This window comes from Tachyglossus aculeatus, chromosome 1, assembly GCF_015852505.1.
Source record: "Tachyglossus aculeatus isolate mTacAcu1 chromosome 1, mTacAcu1.pri, whole genome shotgun sequence".
Classification (NCBI taxonomy): domain Eukaryota; kingdom Metazoa; phylum Chordata; class Mammalia; order Monotremata; family Tachyglossidae; genus Tachyglossus; species Tachyglossus aculeatus.
The window spans coordinates 80,190,654-80,211,255 of NC_052066.1; the positions used below are offsets into that span (position 1 = coordinate 80,190,654).

The window sequence follows — 20,602 nt, forward strand, 5'->3', positions numbered from 1 at the left end:
ATTCCCTCATCAGCAAATATGGAGATTCAACACATTTTTTTAAGTATTTGTTAAGGGCTGGGGTAGTTACAAGCTAATTAGGTGTGACACAGTCCCTAACCCACATGGGGCTCACAGTCTTAATCTCCATTTTACAGATCAGATAACAGGAAAAGAGAATTTAAGTGATTTGACCAAAGTCACAGAGCAGGCAAGTGGTAAAGAGGGGATTAGAACCCTGGTCCTCCTGGTTCCCAGGACCATGCCCTTTCCATTGGGCCTGCTGCTTCTAACTTCTAAACTGTTCTGTCACTTATAGTGTGAGCTCCATGTGGGTCTTGGTTATCTTCCATCTACCCCAATGCTTAGTACAGTGCTTGGCATATAATCAGAGTATAACAAATACCCCAGTTGTAATTAGTAATATTTTTGGCTTCCACCCCTTTCACTCCATGGAATCTGTCCTCTCAAAGGCCACCACTGTTCTCCTTCATGCCAAATCCAATGACCTCTATTCCATCCTAATCCTCCTTGACCTCTAAGCAGCCTTCAAAACTGTCAACCGTCCCCTTCTCCTGGAAATATCATACAGCATTAGCTTCATTTATTCATTCAATCGTATTTATTGAGCACTTACTGTATGCAGAGCACTGTACTAAGTGCTTCATGGCACCTTCTCTCCTGGTTCTCCTATCTCTCTGGCCGCTCTCTGGCCCTTTCTCCTCTGCCTCCACCCCATAACTGTGCAAGTCCCCCAAGGCTCAGTTCTGGGTCCCCTTCTACTCTCTATCTACATCCACTTCTTTGGAGAACTCATATGCTCCAGTGGATTCAATTACTAGCTCTATTCAGAGGATTCCCTGATCTACATCTCAGCCCTTATCACTCTCCTTCTCTGCAGTCCCTTGTTCCTCCTCCATTCAGTACAACTCTATTTGGACGGCCCTCTGACACCTCATACTTAATATGTCTAAAGCAAACCTCCTCATCTTCTCACCCAAACCCTGTCCTCCCAGTGACTTTCCCATCACTGTGGACAGGACCACCATCTTTCCTGTGTCACAACCCCGAATCCTTGGCATTACCCTCAATTAGTCTCTGTCATTCAACCCACATATTCAGTCTGTCACCAACTCCTGTCAGTTCAACCTTCAGAACATTGCTGAAATCCACCCTTTCCTCTCCAACCAAACTGTTACCACATTAATCAAAGCACTTGTCCTATCCTTCCTTGATTACTGCATCAAATTCCTTGCTGACCTCCCTCTCTCCTTTCTCTCCCTACTCCAGTCTATACTTCACTCTGCTGTCCGGATTTTTTTTTCTAAAAAACGGTTCAGGGCATATATCCCCACTCCTCAAATACCTCCAGTGGTTGCCCATTCACCTCTGCCGCAAACAGAAACCCTTACCATTTGCTTCACAGAATTCAATCAGCTTGCCCCCTCCTACCTCACCTCACTACTCTCTCCTACTACAACCCAGCCTGCACACTTTGCTCCTCTAATGCCAGCCTACTCACTGGACTTCGATATAATAATAATAATAATAATCACATTTATTAAGTGCTTACTATGTGCAAAGCACTGTTCTAAGCACTGGGGAGGTTACAAGGTGATCAGGTTGTCCCATGGGGGCTCACAGTCTTCATCCCCATTTTACAGATGTAGTAAGTGAGGCACAGAGAAGTTAAGTGACTTACCCAAAGTCACACAGCTGACAAGTGATGGAGCCGGGACTTGAACCCATGACCTCTGACTCAAAAGCCTATGCTCTTTCCATTGAGCCATGCTGCTTCTCTGTTCTCCGCTGCTTCTCATCTATCTCATACCTCACTCGCATCCTGTTTCCATCCAGGAACGCTCTCCCTTTTCATAAAAAACAGAAAATTACTTTCTCCCCACCTTCAAACCCCTATTAAAAGAACATCTCCTCCAAGAGGGCATCCCCAATTAAGCCCTTATTTTATCTTCTTCCACTCCCTTCTGCATCCCCCTTTTCCTAGGATTTGCACCCTTATTTCTGCACCCTCAGTCCCACAGCACTTATGTAAATTGCCGCATTTGTTTCATTTATAATAATGTCTGTATCCCTCTCTAAACTATAAGATTCCTGTTGGCAGGGAATGTGTCTACCCACTCTTTTGTATTGTACTCTCCCAAGTGCTTAGCACAGTGCTCTGCACACACTAAGCCCTCTATGATAGAGTGATTAATTGAGCATAGGTATGTTAAAGCTAAATATATAAACTTTAATATTCAAATAAGCAGATCACAGAATAGGATGGGTGTAATAATAGCCGCAGTGTTTTGATAGCAAATATCAGGCAATGTGAGTATATAGGTGCAATTAGAAAAGCAAATTAAACTTGAGTAGTTCTTTTGTTCAGCTGAAAATCAGGTAAGATATCAGGCAGAAAATATGTTCATCAGATAGCATTAATCAGAGACATTAGAAAATAACTCCTTGATAAAATTCTAAAGTTAACTAAACACAGAGAGGGTGGAATAGAAGGAAGTGATTTTGTGACATATGTGGTTGGGAAGAGGTGGTGTACATTCTCAGTGATGCAGAAACAGATTCTCAGTGATGCAGAAACAGAGTAATGAGTTCCAGGCTGGGAGGAGACCATTCACTCAATTTATCAGTAGCATTTCTTGAGGCTCTACTAAGTCCAGAGAACTGTAGAAAGTGCTTGGAGGTAGACATAGAAGGCCAGATTCCTGCCCTTCAGAATTTTACTATCTAGCAGAGGAGATAGATGCCAAAGTAAATTATAGGGAGAAGCAAAAGAGTGCGTAAGGTAAGTAAATAAGTGCTGCATTGGGTTGTGAGTATTAAATGCTAAAAGGGTCTGAAGTTGTCCAATGCAGGAGCCAGATGATATAAAGTGGAGAAAGTAGAAGTAGTAGCATTCATTAATCTCCCACTTGGTGTGGTACAATGCATCAGGCACTTTGGATGTAGAAAATAACAGTGACGCATTCCACGCCCACAGTGAGTTTACATTCTAAGGAGGAGACATAGACGTTAGTCAGCATGGACTATTCTAATTGCAAAAAGGATTGGTAAAGAAGCAACATGCAATTGCGGGGAAAGATTTTGCAGTTTGTGTACTATATGAGAAAAGCTATTATTTACAGATTCATAATGCATTCAAAAAGCTGGATTTCACCATTGGAAGTGAATGTCCAGATCCACATTACCACATATATTTCAATATAATCAGGTTATGAGAAATGTAATCTCAGTTGGCTTTATGCAATATTCCTCTTTATAAAGCCTGAATTCCACTCTCATGGTTTTAAAGTCAGAAACCTAAGCAGGTCTGCTTTAGATAGGCTTTTGCAAAGAGATGGTGCCAGAATAATCATCAGCCCAATTTTCTTTTTACCAATTCACACAATCAGCACCGTGCACTGATGTGTATAACAGACCCTGCAAAATTTGTCATTTCCATGACAGATTGATTATCCAGGGCTTTTTGAATTTCTTTGTTCCCTAGATCATTTAATTTATTGCAGTCATCTTCTGAAAAATCAAAAAATCTGAAGATCAGTTGTCATATGCATGGAAAGATACTATAATATGCAGATGTGAATAAAATAACTATATCAAAATGAGTTCATAAAAATATAATAAGGGTTTTCTGATAGCATCCCTTAATTTATTATTCTAAAGGCAAAATAGATGTATTGTTAATATTTAAAATTTTTTAGGTAATTATGACATTTAATGAAAATTTTCCCAATTTAACAGGTACCATATCATTACTAACAATCTTAAATATCCTTTATTCTCAAATGAAGTGAAATCTAGCTCTGCCCAGGTAACAGTGCCTGCCCTTCTATTCTCTTGGGGTTGGGGTTTGGGGGGGAGCGCTCATCTTCTCCCAATCCCCTATACTCACTGGAAAAGTGGGAGGAGTTGGATAGGTGAATATCCAATTCTAGTGATATTCTAGTGGTACAGATTCTAGTGCAGAGGTGATACAGAAAGGAGAAGGAGTAGGGAGATGATGGCTTAGTCAGGGAAAGCCTCTTGGAGGAGATGTGATTGGTGATATGTCAAAAAGTTCCAGTAAGGGAAATGATGATAGGGTTCACTAGAGTGGAGGAATGGGGTCTCACCTATGGGCACTGAATTCCACGCCAAACCTTTACCTGGAAACCATCGAGCCAGAATCCTGGATACCACCCGATTGCAGAAATGCTCCCCTTCAGTTAGGATCACCTTTGACTTGAGAGGAGAATTTAAGGAGGAAGGGGAGATGTCCCAGTTCTGTTCAATGTCTGGGTTGTTTTCTTCCAAATGTAAATGCGGCAAAAGGTCTCATCAATCTCAGTTCAGCCAGTAGATATCCTAGTTTAAAACTATATTTTGAACCTAGCCTAAAATAATGTCTTTTTCTTTAATCACCAATAGAAGGCTGCAATGTTACCAGGATCTTACCACCCCAAATCCCTGCCAAAATATCCCCCAGAGTCACTTAGGAGTGACCAGATCCCTGTTAATCCCTGCTGTGTCGTAAAGCCCTTCAGTTCTTCCCTTCTTGAAAAGCTAGATTCGGGACCTCTGCCCAGCATTTCCCAAATCCCTGAACTTTTATCCTGCCAACAGACAGGTGTCTCCCTGAAGGAGCAGGGGTTTCTGGGGACTAGGTAACCACCCCTTTCCTGGGACTGGCTACCAGAAGCTCATGCAGAAAGTGCTGTCTCCTGTGGTCCATGAGTCTCTCGAGTACCCATTGCTTCCGTTCCAGACCTACCTCCAACCCTAATGAGATTTCTGATCTCAATAATGTTTAACTGTTTTCTTGCTAGTCTCCTTAATCAGGTAATAGGGCAATCCAGTTCAAACCACCTTTCCCTAGCTCTCATACTTTCCCCCTCATGACTGTCTGTATTTCCCTGTAGGCATCATAGGGCTCATGTTCTTCTGGTCCTTCCCTCTCTCCTCTCAGGGCAGCACAGCTTTCAGTCTCACTCTGTTTGAGCCCCTCAGATGCCAGGGCATCTCTGTGCCATTTCTACCTCTCAGAAGGAGCAGGAGGCTCCTTCCTCCAGACTCCTAACTCTGGTCACTGAATCTCCAGTGCATCCCAACCTTCACACAGGACTATCACTGATCCATCTCTGTTCCCTGGGTCCACCTATGGTCACAGCTCAGAGTCTTCCCTATGTCCTGACTCCAAACATCATATCTCAAAATAGTCAAGTGCTGTCTTCTTCCCCAACTGCGGGGCCTCCCTACGTCCTTCCCAATCCTTCCCTCTGACTTGCCCGGTTACTAATATCACCATATAAAGCATTAATTAAACTCTCCCCATGAAAGGGTACCATGGAATGGTTCTCCTAGATTTCCCTCTTCTGAGTGTTTGGGCTACTTTGAGTGCCCATCACAGAGATACATTAGGACTTTGTTTCCTGACCTCAATTGGAAATATACATTATATACCAAAGGTGTTTTGTGTAACAATTCAGAATACTGGAGATGTAGCATATCTGCTATTTCAAAGCACTAAAACCGGTTTAATTATGTCATATTAAATTACTTAACTGGCTATTAATTAGTCCAGAGTGAGGGGAAGTGACATTGAGAACTACAATTAACAACATTACACATTGAAACTAAAATGCTTGTGTGAAAGATCATTCATATTTAAGATTTAATGTAAGGTGGTTATGAGTGTTGCCCAGAAAGCCACCTTGTATTTCAAGCTTGGAGGAACAAGAGAAATTACCGTTTTTCCAAAACGAAATTCAGCTGAAACAAAATTAAGGCCTAGGTCTGAGATGCCTGACAAGTCATTATGTTATCCAGATTTAACAGCATGTCTTTTTTTCATATAATAAAATCCTGTACAACTTGATTGCATGACGAAAGTGGACACTTCACAGCTTAACATCAGCTTACATGGAATTTCAAAGTACCCTAAATTGACGAAAAACAATACGAACTGTAACATGATTGGAATGATGGTATCCATTAGGGGAAAGAAAGCCTTTGAATCAGAATGCCTGGTCAAAATTGGATTACACAGGACCATGAAATGCAAATTATAGGTGCAGAGCTGAAAGAATGATTCAAGAATAGCCATAGTGACATGAAACAATGCCAAAAGGTCAAATCCAGAAGTTTTACTCTTTTATGTAGGAAACTAACTTCAGCATTGATAGGGTAGCCTGCTTATAGCCTTCTACATTTTCCCATATTTCCCTGAAAGGCAGATTTTCCTTCTTAAACTGGAAGTCCCCATTTCTGAAGGTAAAAAGGCACTGTATCTAAACTTTGGGATGATCTGCCACCAATAAATTCATATTAATGGGCTCTTTCCAAGCTTCAACATTGAAACCTTAAGGAGTTTAGAAAACAAGACTATTGAAAAAGCTACACGTTCTATTTACACCAAAATGAAACTGATCAAGGGTTCTCGAGATACTGATGGTCCTTTAAGAAAACATTCCCTTAACAAATGATGATATCGAGATGACTTGAATAACTCCATTATTACTTGATCTTCATCATAAATACGGAGTCTTCTTCCTTCTTTATCTAGTACATTTATAAGAAATGCAATATATTCTTAAAGATGACACCATGAGTAAATCTGTATCTGCCCTGGGGTGAATCTCAGAAAGCATATTTTGAGATTATGATGCTAGAAATCTCCCAAAAGTATATATTATATGAATTGATCTAAAATCAGAGCTTAACAAATAAGCCAGTCATCTGCATGTCAGGATCCTGCAATAAAATACAGCTCTAAATACTGTTCACCCTAGTAAACTGAAGAAACTTCCTGGGGACTTGCATTTGACGTTAGCTTCTAATATTAAAGTCTTGGTTTAGAGGGTCAATGGATGTTCATAATATAGCCAAAGTAGGAAAGCTAATTCCAGAATAACAACATATGCATGTAGATGTTCACTCTGTATATATTTTAAAAAGATATATATTTTCAGAAGCAAAATTATAAGTGTTATTCATCCCAATATGCTTGGATGAGAATTAGGAAAAAATATGCTCACTTTGCAGACCATACAGAATGCCATCAATGTCTTCATATGGTTGAAAAAAAAATGTAGTTTAAAATTAATTTTTCTACTAAATTGCAGCTGATCACTTTCTACACTAATGAGTCAGCATGGATTTACATCTCAGAGATGAAGTTAGGAGGATGGTAATATCATTATGTTTCAGTGTACAGTAAAACTTGTACTTTGTGGATGCTTTGTTTCGTTTCTCTGTTTCTCTACAGAGCTGCAACCTCCAGTGTAAATCAGCTGCTGTTTAAACAGAAGCTAATTTTCTTAGCTTGTTTCTTTCTAAGCTTACTTCCAAAGACTGCATTTACCTGTCACGAGAGTCTCCTCTCCAGATCCCTGACATCCGTCCTCGTCATCACAATCACCACTTGATTCAGCCTCTTCACTCTTCCCAGCCCCGCTGCCAAGATCCCTGGAAGCCCACATCTCTGATTTCATCTTTTTCTTCTCTGGATCCAACTAGAATGAAAGGAAAAAAAACAGAATAATGAACTGGCATGTTTTGTTGTTAATCCCCAAACTCTCAATTCCTTTCACTTGAACATTTCCTGGGAGGGAAGTTTTCTTTCCATTTCAATTTGACACTTAACTTCCAGTTATCTGGATTAATAATATAATAACAGTAATAATAATGGCATTTATTAAGTACTTACTATGTGCAAAGCACTGTTCTAAGCACTGGGGAGGTTACAGGTGATCAGGTTGTCCCACGGTGGGCTCACAGTCTTAATCCCCATTTTACAGATGAGGGAACTGAGGCATAGAGAAGTTAAGTGACTTGCCCAAAGTCACACAGCTGACAATTGGCGGAGCTGGGATTTGAACCCATGACCTCTAACTCCAAAGCCCGTGCTCTTTCCACCCAGCCACGCTACTTCTCTACTGTCAGAAGTCAGCAACCACATGGATTTGAATCAGCTTGGTAAATACCTAATAATCAGATGTAAAAATCAGTTTAAATTCGGGTGGCAGCACCCATCTGATGCACTACATAAAAATAATAATTCTTATTAAAAATAATGATAGTAATAATGACAATGGTATTAATTAAGCCCCTAGGCATTGTGCTAAGTGCTGAGGTATATACAAGATAATCACGCCAGACAGCTCCTGTCCCACAGGGAGTTCACATTTTAGGGGAGAAAGGACAATTATTTAATCCCTATTTTACAGATGAAAAAACTGAAGCTCAGAGAAGTTAAATGGAAATTATAGCTGAAAACAACTTATTGTGTCTTAAATGGCAAACAGAAAGCAGTTTGAATAAAACTCCAGAGTTTTGGTAGTTTACATGATGATTATGAAATGCTTCTATTATGCAAAAGTTGTTGCCATTCTTTCCTCTGGTGATCACTTAACCTTTCTAGTTTGGGAAAGTGAATTTTCCTCTATATCTTCTCTGAAAATTCATACAGTGTTGCAGTGTTGTTGGAAGGATATGGGTGGGGGAGACTTTTATCTATATATAGCACTGGAGAGGTATAAAACACTATCCAATTGTGGATGTTCATTGTTTCACAAGCTGCCCGTTGGTAAGCCATATTCACAAGCGGAAACCCTGACATTATGGAGGACTGAAGCTAAATTTTCCTTTGTTATTTGGAAAGAAATCTGTGTATGAAAGAGAAAGGGCTTTTACATTACCTCACAGATTGTTATTATGTCACAACAATAAAAGAACAAAGAGTCATTCATTCTTTAGCTGCAAACCCTTTGGATGATAAAATCCTCTCTATTTTTAAATGGTGAATGGAGCGATGACACGTTTAATGAAGACATTTAGCAATGTTGGGAACAGAAGGAAGGATTAGTAACTAGTGAAGTAACAGCATCTTCAATAGTTCCATTGTAAAGACACCATTTCAATGCCAGGTCAGATGGGCTTACATGTATATATTTTGGCTTGCAATATAAACTGTTTTATACTTGTTCTTTTTCCTAGATCCAATGGTTAGTTCATATATGTCATTGTTTATGGGTCTGAATTTTAATCACCTGGTTGAACAATGAAGACTATACTTATTAAATATTTTTTCAATAACATTACGTATACATTATAAATACAAATTTTATATCATGCATATTTTACTACATTTAATCAGATCATTTTTCAATTATCCATAGATTATTGTTGTAATGTGAATGCATATCTCTTATAAAAATGAAAATACTATGTCACAGTTAAGATCTCTATATGGAGCTGTGTTTATAGTAAAATGCACAAACCTTCAAAATATTTTTGCTCAGCTTCAGTTTGCACTATCCTGAAGAAACACCAATCGATTAAAGTTAAAGACATACACTTCTGGTTGACAGATTGAAATCCGCTACAAGAGCCATGAAAATAGGTTTATGATATTTCATTCTAAAGGTGTGACCCTGAGTGCTTACAGAATCTGAAATTGTAGTCACTGCTATGATTTGAATATGTTTGACAGCAAGTCCACCTGTTAATCATTCACAAAGTGTTTGAGCTGTCTTTTACCCTGATGTTTTCAAAGACCAAAAAAGACATTTGACATGCAACGTTTAGTATCTGAAAGCAAAGCATGATCTTTTCTCAAGACCCTGACAATCAGTTTTCTATTGAAACCGCTATGCTAAAAGATGCATTCCCTTCTGAGAATCTCTGCTGCTGGCTTGTGCAGGGATAATGTAAAGACCCTGCTTAAGATAAAGTCATAAATGCCTCAGTTCTTCCCTCTCAAATCAAGTGAAGCTCTGCATGCTTAATCTGCTCCATAAAAATGTTCTTTAAAAGCAATCATCAGGTCAAAAGTGACTAAAGTGGAAAGAAACAATATCCTATTTTGTTCTTGAGCCATGGTGGCACATTTTTTCCATGTGAACTGAAACAAAATCATTGTTTTATCCAGAGGGTTTATTGGTGCTTTGTCCTGGGACCAACATCATGTCAATTCACACTCCAAACAGGAAGACAAGCCATTTTGGGATAAAACATTCCAGGCCAATCTTATCTTTGAGGTAATTTTATCTTACATTCCCCCCTACAGATGCATATAATTCTGTTATTTTGTCTTTTTTTTTCAGTTCTTTGAATTTATTCCATAACTGATTTTTTTTTCTCAATGGAAAGAAAATTCCACTGAATCCCTCTGGTGTCTGTTCCTTTGTGATCTCTTGTGCCTTGCCTTTCAGATTCTTGGAAGAAAGATATTTTGTAACCCCTCAAAATTATATATAAATACAAAATACTATTGGGTTTCCCACTAACCTAAAAGCTTGTATATAGTTCTCTAGTATATTCTCATTGGCAGCATGTATTACTCCACAGGAACATTCTCTTACCTCATTTATTCCCCAGACATGCAGACATGCTGTCTGGGACTTGTATAACAATGATGGCTCTTTGACAGTCAACAATCATTTGTATTATTGCGTGCTTACTGTGTGCAGGGCACTGTACTAAGTGGCAGAGTACAACACAATATAACAGACACATTCCCTGACCACAAAGAGCTTACAGTCTAGAGGGAGCTTACAGTCTTTATTCAGGAGTCTTTCTGACGGTTGTTGTCCGTCTCTTTTGTAAAATCACTAGTGTAGTTAGTTGTCTTCTAGGTCTCACTATGTTGTAAATCTGATGATTAGTTACAGTACATTAAATTAATTTTGACATTCAATAATCCTTAATAATCTTTATGAACCAATTAAAAACTATCCAATAAGTTTAAGCCATGTCTTTCCTTGATCAGTTTGTGTAGTATATAACCATGATGTCCTTGTAAAAATACTATTAGCCTTTTATTTAATTCCTTTAATTCTCTGGAACTGAATGGAATAAGTTAATTATGTGTTGGCGTTGTGAGTCCAATTATTTGAATTACATTTCCTTTTCCTTTTGTTTCATCAGCAAATTTTATCGCCTGGCTGAGCTTTTCTTCTTCTAGAGTAGGCTAAATTGTTCCAGGTCCTTGTGGATTTCATTAAAGAATTGTCTTTATTCTCTCCAAATCATTTCCATTCAACATTGACCAGCACCTTCAACTCTCATTCCCACCTATTTTTTAATCACTTAATGCATTTTTATTCCAAAAGTAGGAATTCCAGGAAAATGCATGCATATGTATTTGTACTGTTAAGTTGCTTTATTTGCTCCCTCAAATCAATCAATCAATCAATCGTATTTATTGAGCGCTTACTGTATGCAGAGCACTGTACTAAGCGCTTGGGAAGTACAAGTTGGCAACACAACTCACTCAAAGTGAGTGAAAGATGTTAACTATGGGACTGACAAGTGTTTGGAAACTTTGCTGAACCGGATAGGAATATCTCCTCTATAAGCAGTTCTACCTTCATACTGTGTGAAAGACTGCAGTTAGTTCTTGGGGAGGAAACGTATGTAACCAAATTAAGAAGTTAACTTGTAGTACTGGTGGTATTTCTAAAATGCTTACTTGGTACCACACACTGTAATAAGCACCGGGATAGATACAATAATAATAATAATAATGGCATTTGCTTACTATGTGTGCTGTTCTAAGAGCGGAAGATAATCATCGGACACATTCCCTATCCCTCCCTGGGATAACACTCTAAGTAGGAGGGAGAACAGGTATTGGCAAGTAAAGTGATTTGCTGGCAAGTAAAGTGATTTGCCCAAGGTCTAGCAGCAGGTGCGTGTCAGAGCCAGGATTAGAAACCAGGTCCTCTGATTCCCAGGTCTGTCCTCTTTCCACAAGGCCATGCTGCTATCCTTGTAGCCCCTGGCCAGACAGTACCCTTGCCAAGTCCTCTCTCAGACACACATGAAATGGCATTGCCCTAGGGACTTCAGAGAAGCAGAAAGAAGTGCAAAGGAGGGAGGAAGAAACCTGCTTCAAGGCTAAGAGGATAGCAGCATGGCCTAGCAGAAAGAGCACAGGGTCTCAAATTCCAGAGACATAGATTCTGGCTTCGTCACCTACTTGCTGTGTGTACCTGAGAAAATCCCTTCATTTACCTGTGCTTCACTTTCTTCATCTGTAGAATGGGATCCATTTTTCCTCTCCCTTCGACTTGTGAGCCTTATGTAGGACAGAGACTACAACCAATCTCCTTGCATTGTACCTACCCCGGGGCCTGGCACATAGTTTGCTCCTACCTAATACCACAATTATTATTTTTACCCTTCTACCCACCCCGTCTTCTTTTATGCAGAGAAGCAGTGTGGCTCAGGGGAAAGAGCACGGGCTTTGGAGTCAGGGGTCATGGGTTCAAATCCCGGCTCTGCCACTTAGCTGTGTGACTTTGGGCAAGTCACTTAACTTCTCTGGGCCTCAGTTCCCTCATCTGGAAAATGGGGATGAAGATTGTGAGCCCCACATGGGACAACCTGATCACCTTGTATCCTCCCCAGCGCTTAGAACAGTGCTTTGCACATAGTAAGCACTTAACAAATGCCATCATTGTTACTATTATTATTATTATTATGCCCCCATCAAAAATTCAAGAGCTTTTGGGAGGGCAGACAGTCCAGACATTGTGAGTACATGCTTTGGAGATGAAAGAAAAATCCTTGGTTTCACTCTATTTTATGCCTTTATTTCCCAATATTCCCAGCCATCTCAGGTATTATATACTCTATCTCACTTTACCCCATGCTTTTCTCACATGAGAAAAGTCTCCATGAACCCCAAACTCCCCCTCTCAAGAGGCAGGGAGAGTAATATGGAAACATGACTCATATAGCTTTGAGGCACATTCCCATTTATCTTTAATATTTTCAATTTCACATATATGTCCTTTGCTATAATTTTGTATTTCCCCATTTCATTCTGCTTCCTGCATGGTACCAAAATTTAAACTTTGCAAATAGAGAGCCACACATCCTAGAGCCAAAAGGTTAATTGAAAGCCCCACTTTTTTTCTAGCAATTGATTACAGATATAATGGGATTATTTCATCTGAGGGTCAAACTTGCACTGTCATATACCTCAGCATAACCACATTTTTATTTTGCTGAAATTAACTCTGGATCATTTTTCTCTCTGGGACATTATGAAAAGTGGCTCTTCAGGTGACTACAGCTGTGCTTTTTCAAATATCACTGAGCTAATCCTCTTGTACAATTGTGTCAGAAGGCCCTGGAATTCATAATCATGTTTACCAAACTTCATAGTGCTCCCCATGGTTTAAAATATGCATTCACCTCTTTCACAAAATACATGTCCAATTACAAGATACCATCAAGAGTACTTTATCTATTTTGAATTATTTTGAGCTCATATACAGATATTCCTCTAACAAATTATGCCTGAAGTAAATTGATTTCTCAACACTTTAAAATATAACCCTCAAAAATTGGTGTTAGAGTGTGATAAAGATTAGGAGTCAAATATTTGAAAGAAAACTTCACTTTGGCCCATGGACATCAATAATAAACCTTCATCCTTCATTCAATAATAAACTCTTCACCTTCCCACCTAAACTCTGTTTGCTCCCTGACTTCCATAACTGTAGACAGCATCACCATCCTCATTGTTTCACATGCCCATAACCATGACATTATCCTTGACTCATCACTCTTATTCCATCCACATATTCAGTCTGTTACCAAATTCTGTCCATTCAATTTTCACGACATCGCTAATATCTGCCCTTTCCTCTCCATCCAAGCTGCTATCACATTAATCTTACCATTTATCCCATCCCTCCTTGATTACTGCATCAGCCTCCTTGTCGGCCTCCCTGCCTCCTGCCTCTCCTCACTTCAGTCCAAAATTCACTCTGCTGCCCAGAGCATTTTTCTATAAAAACATTCAGTCCATGTTTCCCCAGTTCTCAAGAACCTCCACTGGTGGCTTATAAACCTCTGCATCAAACAGAAATTCCTTATCATTGACTTTAAAGCACTCTATCACTTTGCCCTCTCCTACCTCAGTTCTCTGATTTCCTACAACCCAGCTCAGACACTTTGTTTCTCTAATGCCAACCTAATATACCTTGATCTCATCTATCTCACTGCTGGTCACTTGCCCACATCCTGTCTCTAGTCTGGAAAACTCTCCCTCTTCATATCTAACAGGTGATCACTCTTCCCTCCTTCAAAAGCTTATTAAAAGCTATCTTCTCCAAGAGGCCTTCCTAGATTAATCCCTGATTTCCTCTTGGGTCTTCATTTATTCAGCTCACCCTTTATTAAGTTCACCTCCATTCTCACAGAACTTATGTACAGATCCACAATTTATCCACAATTAAATACTACTGTCTCTCTCCTCTTCTAGGCTGTAAACTCACCATTGTCAGTGATTATGTCTTACCAACTCTGTTGTATTGTGCTCTCCCAAGCACTTAATAAAGTGTTCTGCACACAGTAAGAGCTCAATAAATATGATTGATTATTTTAAGTTCCTTATATTTGAATATGATGTGAAATTCAACATGAATTTATGTTATCTTGTTTGCAGAGAACATGTCTTGTGCTTTATTTGTACTTCCCATGTACTTAGAACACTGCACAATAAACACCATTGCTACAACTATTACTTACGCTCATATGGTAGTTAAGATAACAGGATAGGATGTTTCCCTGTATATATTAATGCTCATATTTCACACTAGTTCATATCTCTTTGCAAAGAACTTTCAGACATTCCTCCCTCAAAAAAAAAAGGGTTCCTTCCTGGTGTGCTTGTGCAGTCAAACAATCAATTGCATTTACTGAGTGCTTACTGTGTGCAGAACACTGTACTTAGCACTTGCGAGAGTACACTATAACAGATTTGATAGGTACATACCTGGCCCTCTAAAAGAGAAAAAACCTCCTAGGGAGATTGTATGGGGTAGGATCTGAGAATTTATAGAAGGTCTGTTCCTGTAAGCAAGGTCAAAGTTGAAAAGCCAATTTTGCAAGTGGGAGAACATACAACATGAGAATTTTCACTTGGTCAACACAAAAATTCTAGCATTTTTGCAGAAACTGAAAATGTAAGTTATTTTGTTGTTCAAAAGAAAGGAGGAGGAGGACGAGGGGAAGGAGGAGGAGAAGAAAAGAGAAGAAGAAGAGGAGAAATGAGTGAGCCTTGGTCTTTTTTCTTTTAATGGTACTTTAGTATTTACTACTAAGCAACACTTTATGAAGGGTTGGGGTAGATACAAGACCATCAAGTTGGACACAGTCCCTGTCTCACAGTCAAAGTCAGCAGGAGGAGAATTTAATCCCTATTTTACAGATAAGGTAAGTGAGGCACAGGGAAGTTAAATGACTTGCCCGAGGTCACACAACAGATGAGTGGTGGAGCAGGAACTAGAACCCAAACCCTCCTTAGGGTCAGGGAACATGTCTACTATCTCTATTATATTATACTCTCCCCAAGCAGTTAGTACAGCCCTCTACATACAGTAAGGACTCAATATGTACCATTCATAGATTAACTGACTGAATAAATACAATTGACTGATTACCTGATTCACTGAGGAGGGTCACTGTTGAACCATTGCTTAAAAGTAGTCTGAAACTCATTCACTCCAAGTTATATGTTCATTGCAGGCCTAGCACTGAGGCATTATCCTGATAAAAAGGCTTATCTTTCTACATGCCCTTAAGGAGCCTGCAGTTTGGTGACAGAAGAGGGAAATACGCAATCAACAAATCTGTAACGGGAAATCATACTTGCACAGGGCAGTCCTAGGTAAATGGGGCTCAACCTAATAGGATGGACAAAAAATATTTCTGTTAATGTGATCATGGATAAATGGTGTCAATAAAATATTTGTTAGAGTGAGTTCCGAAGTAAAAAACTGGCATCCAGTTTGATTCTCAATTGTCGACCTGGATTTGGCAGGGTTTGAGTACTAATAGTATGCTATTAATGGAATCAATGCAGCCAATGGGATCTATTGAACACTTCATGGGTGGAGAGAACTGGACTAAGCACTCAAGAGAGGACACAACAACAGTGTGAGTATAGACAATGCTTGCCCTCAGGGGAGCATGAGAAACCACATGGCCTAGCAGAAAGAAAACAGGTCTGGAAGTCAGAAGGACCTGGGTCCTGCCACTTGTTTGCTGTATGACCATGGGCAAGTCAGTTCACCTCACTTACCCAAGCAGCGTGGCTCAGTGGAAAGAGCCCGGGCTTGGGAGTCAGAGGTCATGGGTTCGAATCCCGGCTCTGCCACTTGTCAGTTCTGTGACCTTGGGCAAGTCACTTAACTTCTCTGTGCCTCAGTTGCCTCATCTGTAAAATGGGGATTAAGACTGTGAACCCCACATGGGACAACTTGATCACCTTGTATCTCCCCCAGCAATTAGAACAGTGCTTTGCACATAGTAGGCACTTAACAAACGCTATTATTATTATTATTATTATTATTATTATTATTATTATTATTATTATTATCTGTAAAATGGGGATTAAAACTGTGAGCCTGTGTGGGAAATGGACTGTGTCCAAGCTGATTAGCTTGTATCTTCCCAGTTTTTAGTACAGTGCCTGACACATAGTAAACACTTAATACCATTAAAATCATTTGTGCCCTGATTGCTAATGGTGATCAATGACTGACAGGCTGATCTTCTGACACCCAGGTCTGTGGTTTTTCTGCCAGTCATATTAGGCCTTCCAGACTCAGCTACAGCATGAAGAAATGATGGAGAAGGAACATGGCCTAGTGGATAGAGCACGGGCCTGGGAGACAGAAGGACCTGGGTTCTAGTCCCAGCTCAACTACTTGTCTGCTGCGTGACCTTGGGCAAGTCACTTAACTTCTCTTTGCCTCAGTTATCTCATGTGTGAAACTGGGATTCAGATTGTGAGCCCCCTGTGGTACATGGACTGTGTCCAACCTGGCCTTGTATCTAACCTAGTGCTTAGAACAGTGCCTGGCACATAGTAAGCACCTAACAAGTACTATAAAAAAAAATAGAGTGATGATGGCTTCCGCAACCTGGTTGCCCTCTCTCATCTCTGCCAGCCAAGTTTTCCCTGGCCAATGGCTTCCACAAGGCACGAGTAAGTGGGCTGGTGGGCAGCAGAATGCCGAGTGATCCATTACCTCTAATAGAGAGATATACCTACTCAAGCTCTAATTATGTGTAATATTGATGTTATATGCAATATTGGTATGTGATCATCGAAGTTAATGATAAATAATTATAATTTTTAAAAATATTTAAGCACTGATTTATGTGCTGTAGTAAGAACTGGGGTAATAATATTAATGATAATAATGGTATTGTTAAGTTCTTACTATGTGCCAGGCACTGTACTAAGCGCTGGGATGGATACAAGCAGGTCGGCTTGGACATAGTCCCTGTTCCCTGTGGGGCGCAAAGTCTCAATCCCCATTTTACGGATGAGGGAACTGAGGCACAGTGAAGTGAAGTGACTTTAAGGAGGGTTGCGGTAGATACAAGACCATCAAGTTGGACACAGTCCCTGTATCACAGTCAAAGTCAGCAGGAGGAGAATTTAATCCCTATTTTACAGATAAGGTAAGTGAGGCACAGGGAAGTCAAATGACTTGCCCGAGGTCACACAGCAAACAAGTGGTAGAGCCTGGATTAGGACCTATGACCGTCTTACTCACAGGCCCATACTGTTAACTACTCCATGCTGCTTCTGTGAGCCCACTGTTGGGTAGGGACCGTCCCTATATGTTGCCAACTTGTACTTCCCAAGCGCTTAGTACAGTGCTCTGCACACAGTAAGCACTCAATAAATACGATTGATTGATTGATTGATTGACTGATAATCAGGTCCCACCTCTGGAGCTCACAGTCTAAGGAGGGCGAACAGGTATTGACTCTCCGTTTTGCAAATGAAGGAATCGAGGCACAGAGAAGTTAAACAACTTGCCCAAGGTCACCCAGCAGGAAAATGCCATATCAGAACTCTGGGATTAGATCTCAGGTCATCTGTCTCCCAGGCCTCTGCACTCGTTATGGAAGAAGAGGCAGAATTCCAGGACCCACCTGTTTAAGGGTGGGACACACCACCACTAATCCCCCTCCTTGATTTTGATTTTGATGCCATTTTAAGTGTCACAGGACAGGGAGGAGTGAAAGAGAACATTGCATGGATCACCCAACATCATGGCTCAGCGCGTGGCTCAGTGGAAAAGAGCACAGGCTTTGGAGTCAGAGGTCATGGGTTCAAATCCTGGCTCTGCCAATTGCCAGCTGGTGACTTTGGGCAAGTCACTTAACTTCTCTGGGCTTCAGTTCCCTAATCTGTAAAATGGGGATTAAGACTGTGAGCCCGCCGTGGGACAACCTGATCATCTTGTAACCTCCCACAGCGCTTAGAACAGTGCTTTGCATATAGTAAGTGCTTAATAAATGCCATTATTATTATTATTATTATTATTCCTTCACAGCCTTAGCAGATAGTTACTACAGGGATCGCCTGTTAAACTGATTTCTTTTTCTGTACTTTTTTTGCCATAGCGTTAGGAAATTTTAGTTTGATTTCAAGATCCCTGCAAAGTTCAACTTGGCTCAGATATCTCAAGTTCTTTCTCTTCCTTTTCCACTCAGCATTTAAAGTACTCTCATTAACTTGAATACTGAGATTAAAGCACATTTCAATAGTTCTTTATTCTCTTTTTGGTATTATTAATGAGAGCTCCCTACTTAGCAAAAGGTATCTTTGTTGAGGAAGATGTAAATGATAACATTTTGAAAATTATTTTCAAACAGGGATAAAGTAACAGAGTATTTTATTGTTGGTGCATATTTATGATTGCTATTTGTTCTTGTACTACAATGTGGTTTTTTATCACTATCATTTTTTAATATGTTTACATAGTTTGGCATTTTTTGTATCTTAAGAAGGCATTACTATGCTTTGTATCACATCATATGAGTCTCTATAATTCATTCTGGGCTCTTTCACTTACATTCAATTTACAAGGAACCAATTAAGAGCCTAAACAAAGTATAATATCGTAGGCAAAAGTTCTTCATTCCTATTCCCTCCGTGAGTCTTCCACTACCTCATTTACTTTCTTTTTTATTTATGGTATTTGTTAAGTACATACTACATGTCAAGCACTGTTCTAATTGCTGGGGTTGATATGAGATAATCAGTTTTTACACAGTCCCTGTCCTACATAGGGCTCATTTATTTTATTAATGATGTGTATATATCTATAATTCTATTTATCTATTTTGATGGTTTTGACACCTTTCTACTTGTTTTGTTTTATTGTCTGCCTTCCCCTTCTAGACAATGAGCCCATTGTTGGGTAGCGACTGCCTCTATCTGTTGCCGAATTGTATTTTCCAAGTGCTTAGTCCAGTGCTCTGCACACAGTAAGCACTCAATAAATATGATTGAATGAATAGCCTAAATTGGAGAGAATAGGATCCAATCCCCATTTTACAGATGAGGTAACTGAGACAGAAAATTTAAGTGACTTGTCCAAGGCCACAGAGCAGACGAGTGTCAGGGGAAGGATGAGAAGCAATATGGCCTAGTGGAAAGAACATGGGTCTGCCAGTCAGAGGACTTGGATACTCATCGTGGCTCTGCTAATTGCTTACTGTGTGATCTTGGTCAAATAGCTTATCTTCCCTTTGCCTCAGTTTCCTCAGCTGTAAAATGGGACATAAATCCTATACCTTCCTACTTAGACTGTGAGCCCCTTGAGGGACAGGGACTGTGATCAACCTGATAAACTTGTACCTACCCCAGAGATTAAGACAGTGCCTGACACATAGTAAGCACTTAACAACTTGGTAGTTGTTAACTACAACAGCAAAACAAACAACCCAGATCCTCAGACACCCAGGCCCATGTTATTTCCACTAGGCCACACTGATGGTCTTCATTTTATTTATCTCCCATTTTTCTTTTTTGAGAAGCAACGTGGCCTAGTAGAAGCAGTGTGGCCTAGTGTAAAGAATACGGATCTGGAAGTTAGAGGACAGGGGTTTTAATCCCCGCTGTGCCGCTTGTCTGCTGTGTGACTTGGGCAACTCACTTAACTTCTCTCTGCCTTATTTTGCTATTCTGCAAAATGAAGATTAAATCCTACTTCCTGCCATTAAGACTCTGAGCCCCATCTGGGACAGTGACTGTGCCCACACTGATCATCTTGCATCTACTCCAGCACTCATTACAGTGCTGGGCACATAGTAAGAATTTAACAAGCACCAGTATTTATTCTTTGTCTCATTCTCATCACACTTTGGCTGTACTATTGATGGCCTGGCCCCTGCATTACCTTTCTCCATCTTACACTGTGTTTTTCATTCCAGGTACATATGAACATGAAAATGATATTACTGGATCAGATCACTGACCCATCTGTAGAGAAGCAGTGTGGCTCAATGGAAAGAGCACGGGCTTTGGCATCAGAGGTCATGGGTTCAAATACCGGCTCCTCCAATTGTCAGCTGTGTGACTTTGGGCAAGTCACTTAACTTCTCTGGGCCTCAGTTCCCTCATCTGGAAAATGGGGATTAAGACTGTGAGCCCCCTTTGGGACAACCTGATCACCTTGTAACCTCCCCAGCGCTTAGAACAGTGCTTTGCACATAGTAAGCGCTTAATAAATGCCATCATTATTATTATTATTATCCAGCCCCCAAGGATGCTCGGAGGAGCAACATAATGGTCACTCTC

The 20,602-nt window shown here is 40.1% G+C and overlaps 1 protein-coding gene across 1 annotated transcript in view; it reads right to left on the reverse strand.

Annotated features, from left to right (window-relative positions):
* Positions 1-20,602, reverse strand: part of LOC119926909 (glypican-5-like) — a 931,977-nt gene that overhangs the window by 245,452 nt on the left and 665,923 nt on the right. Inside the window, exon 8 of the mRNA XM_038745374.1 lies at positions 7,337-7,487. Within this exon, the coding sequence (XP_038601302.1) occupies positions 7,337-7,487 (151 nt within the window). The remainder of the gene's footprint in view (positions 1-7,336; positions 7,488-20,602) is intronic.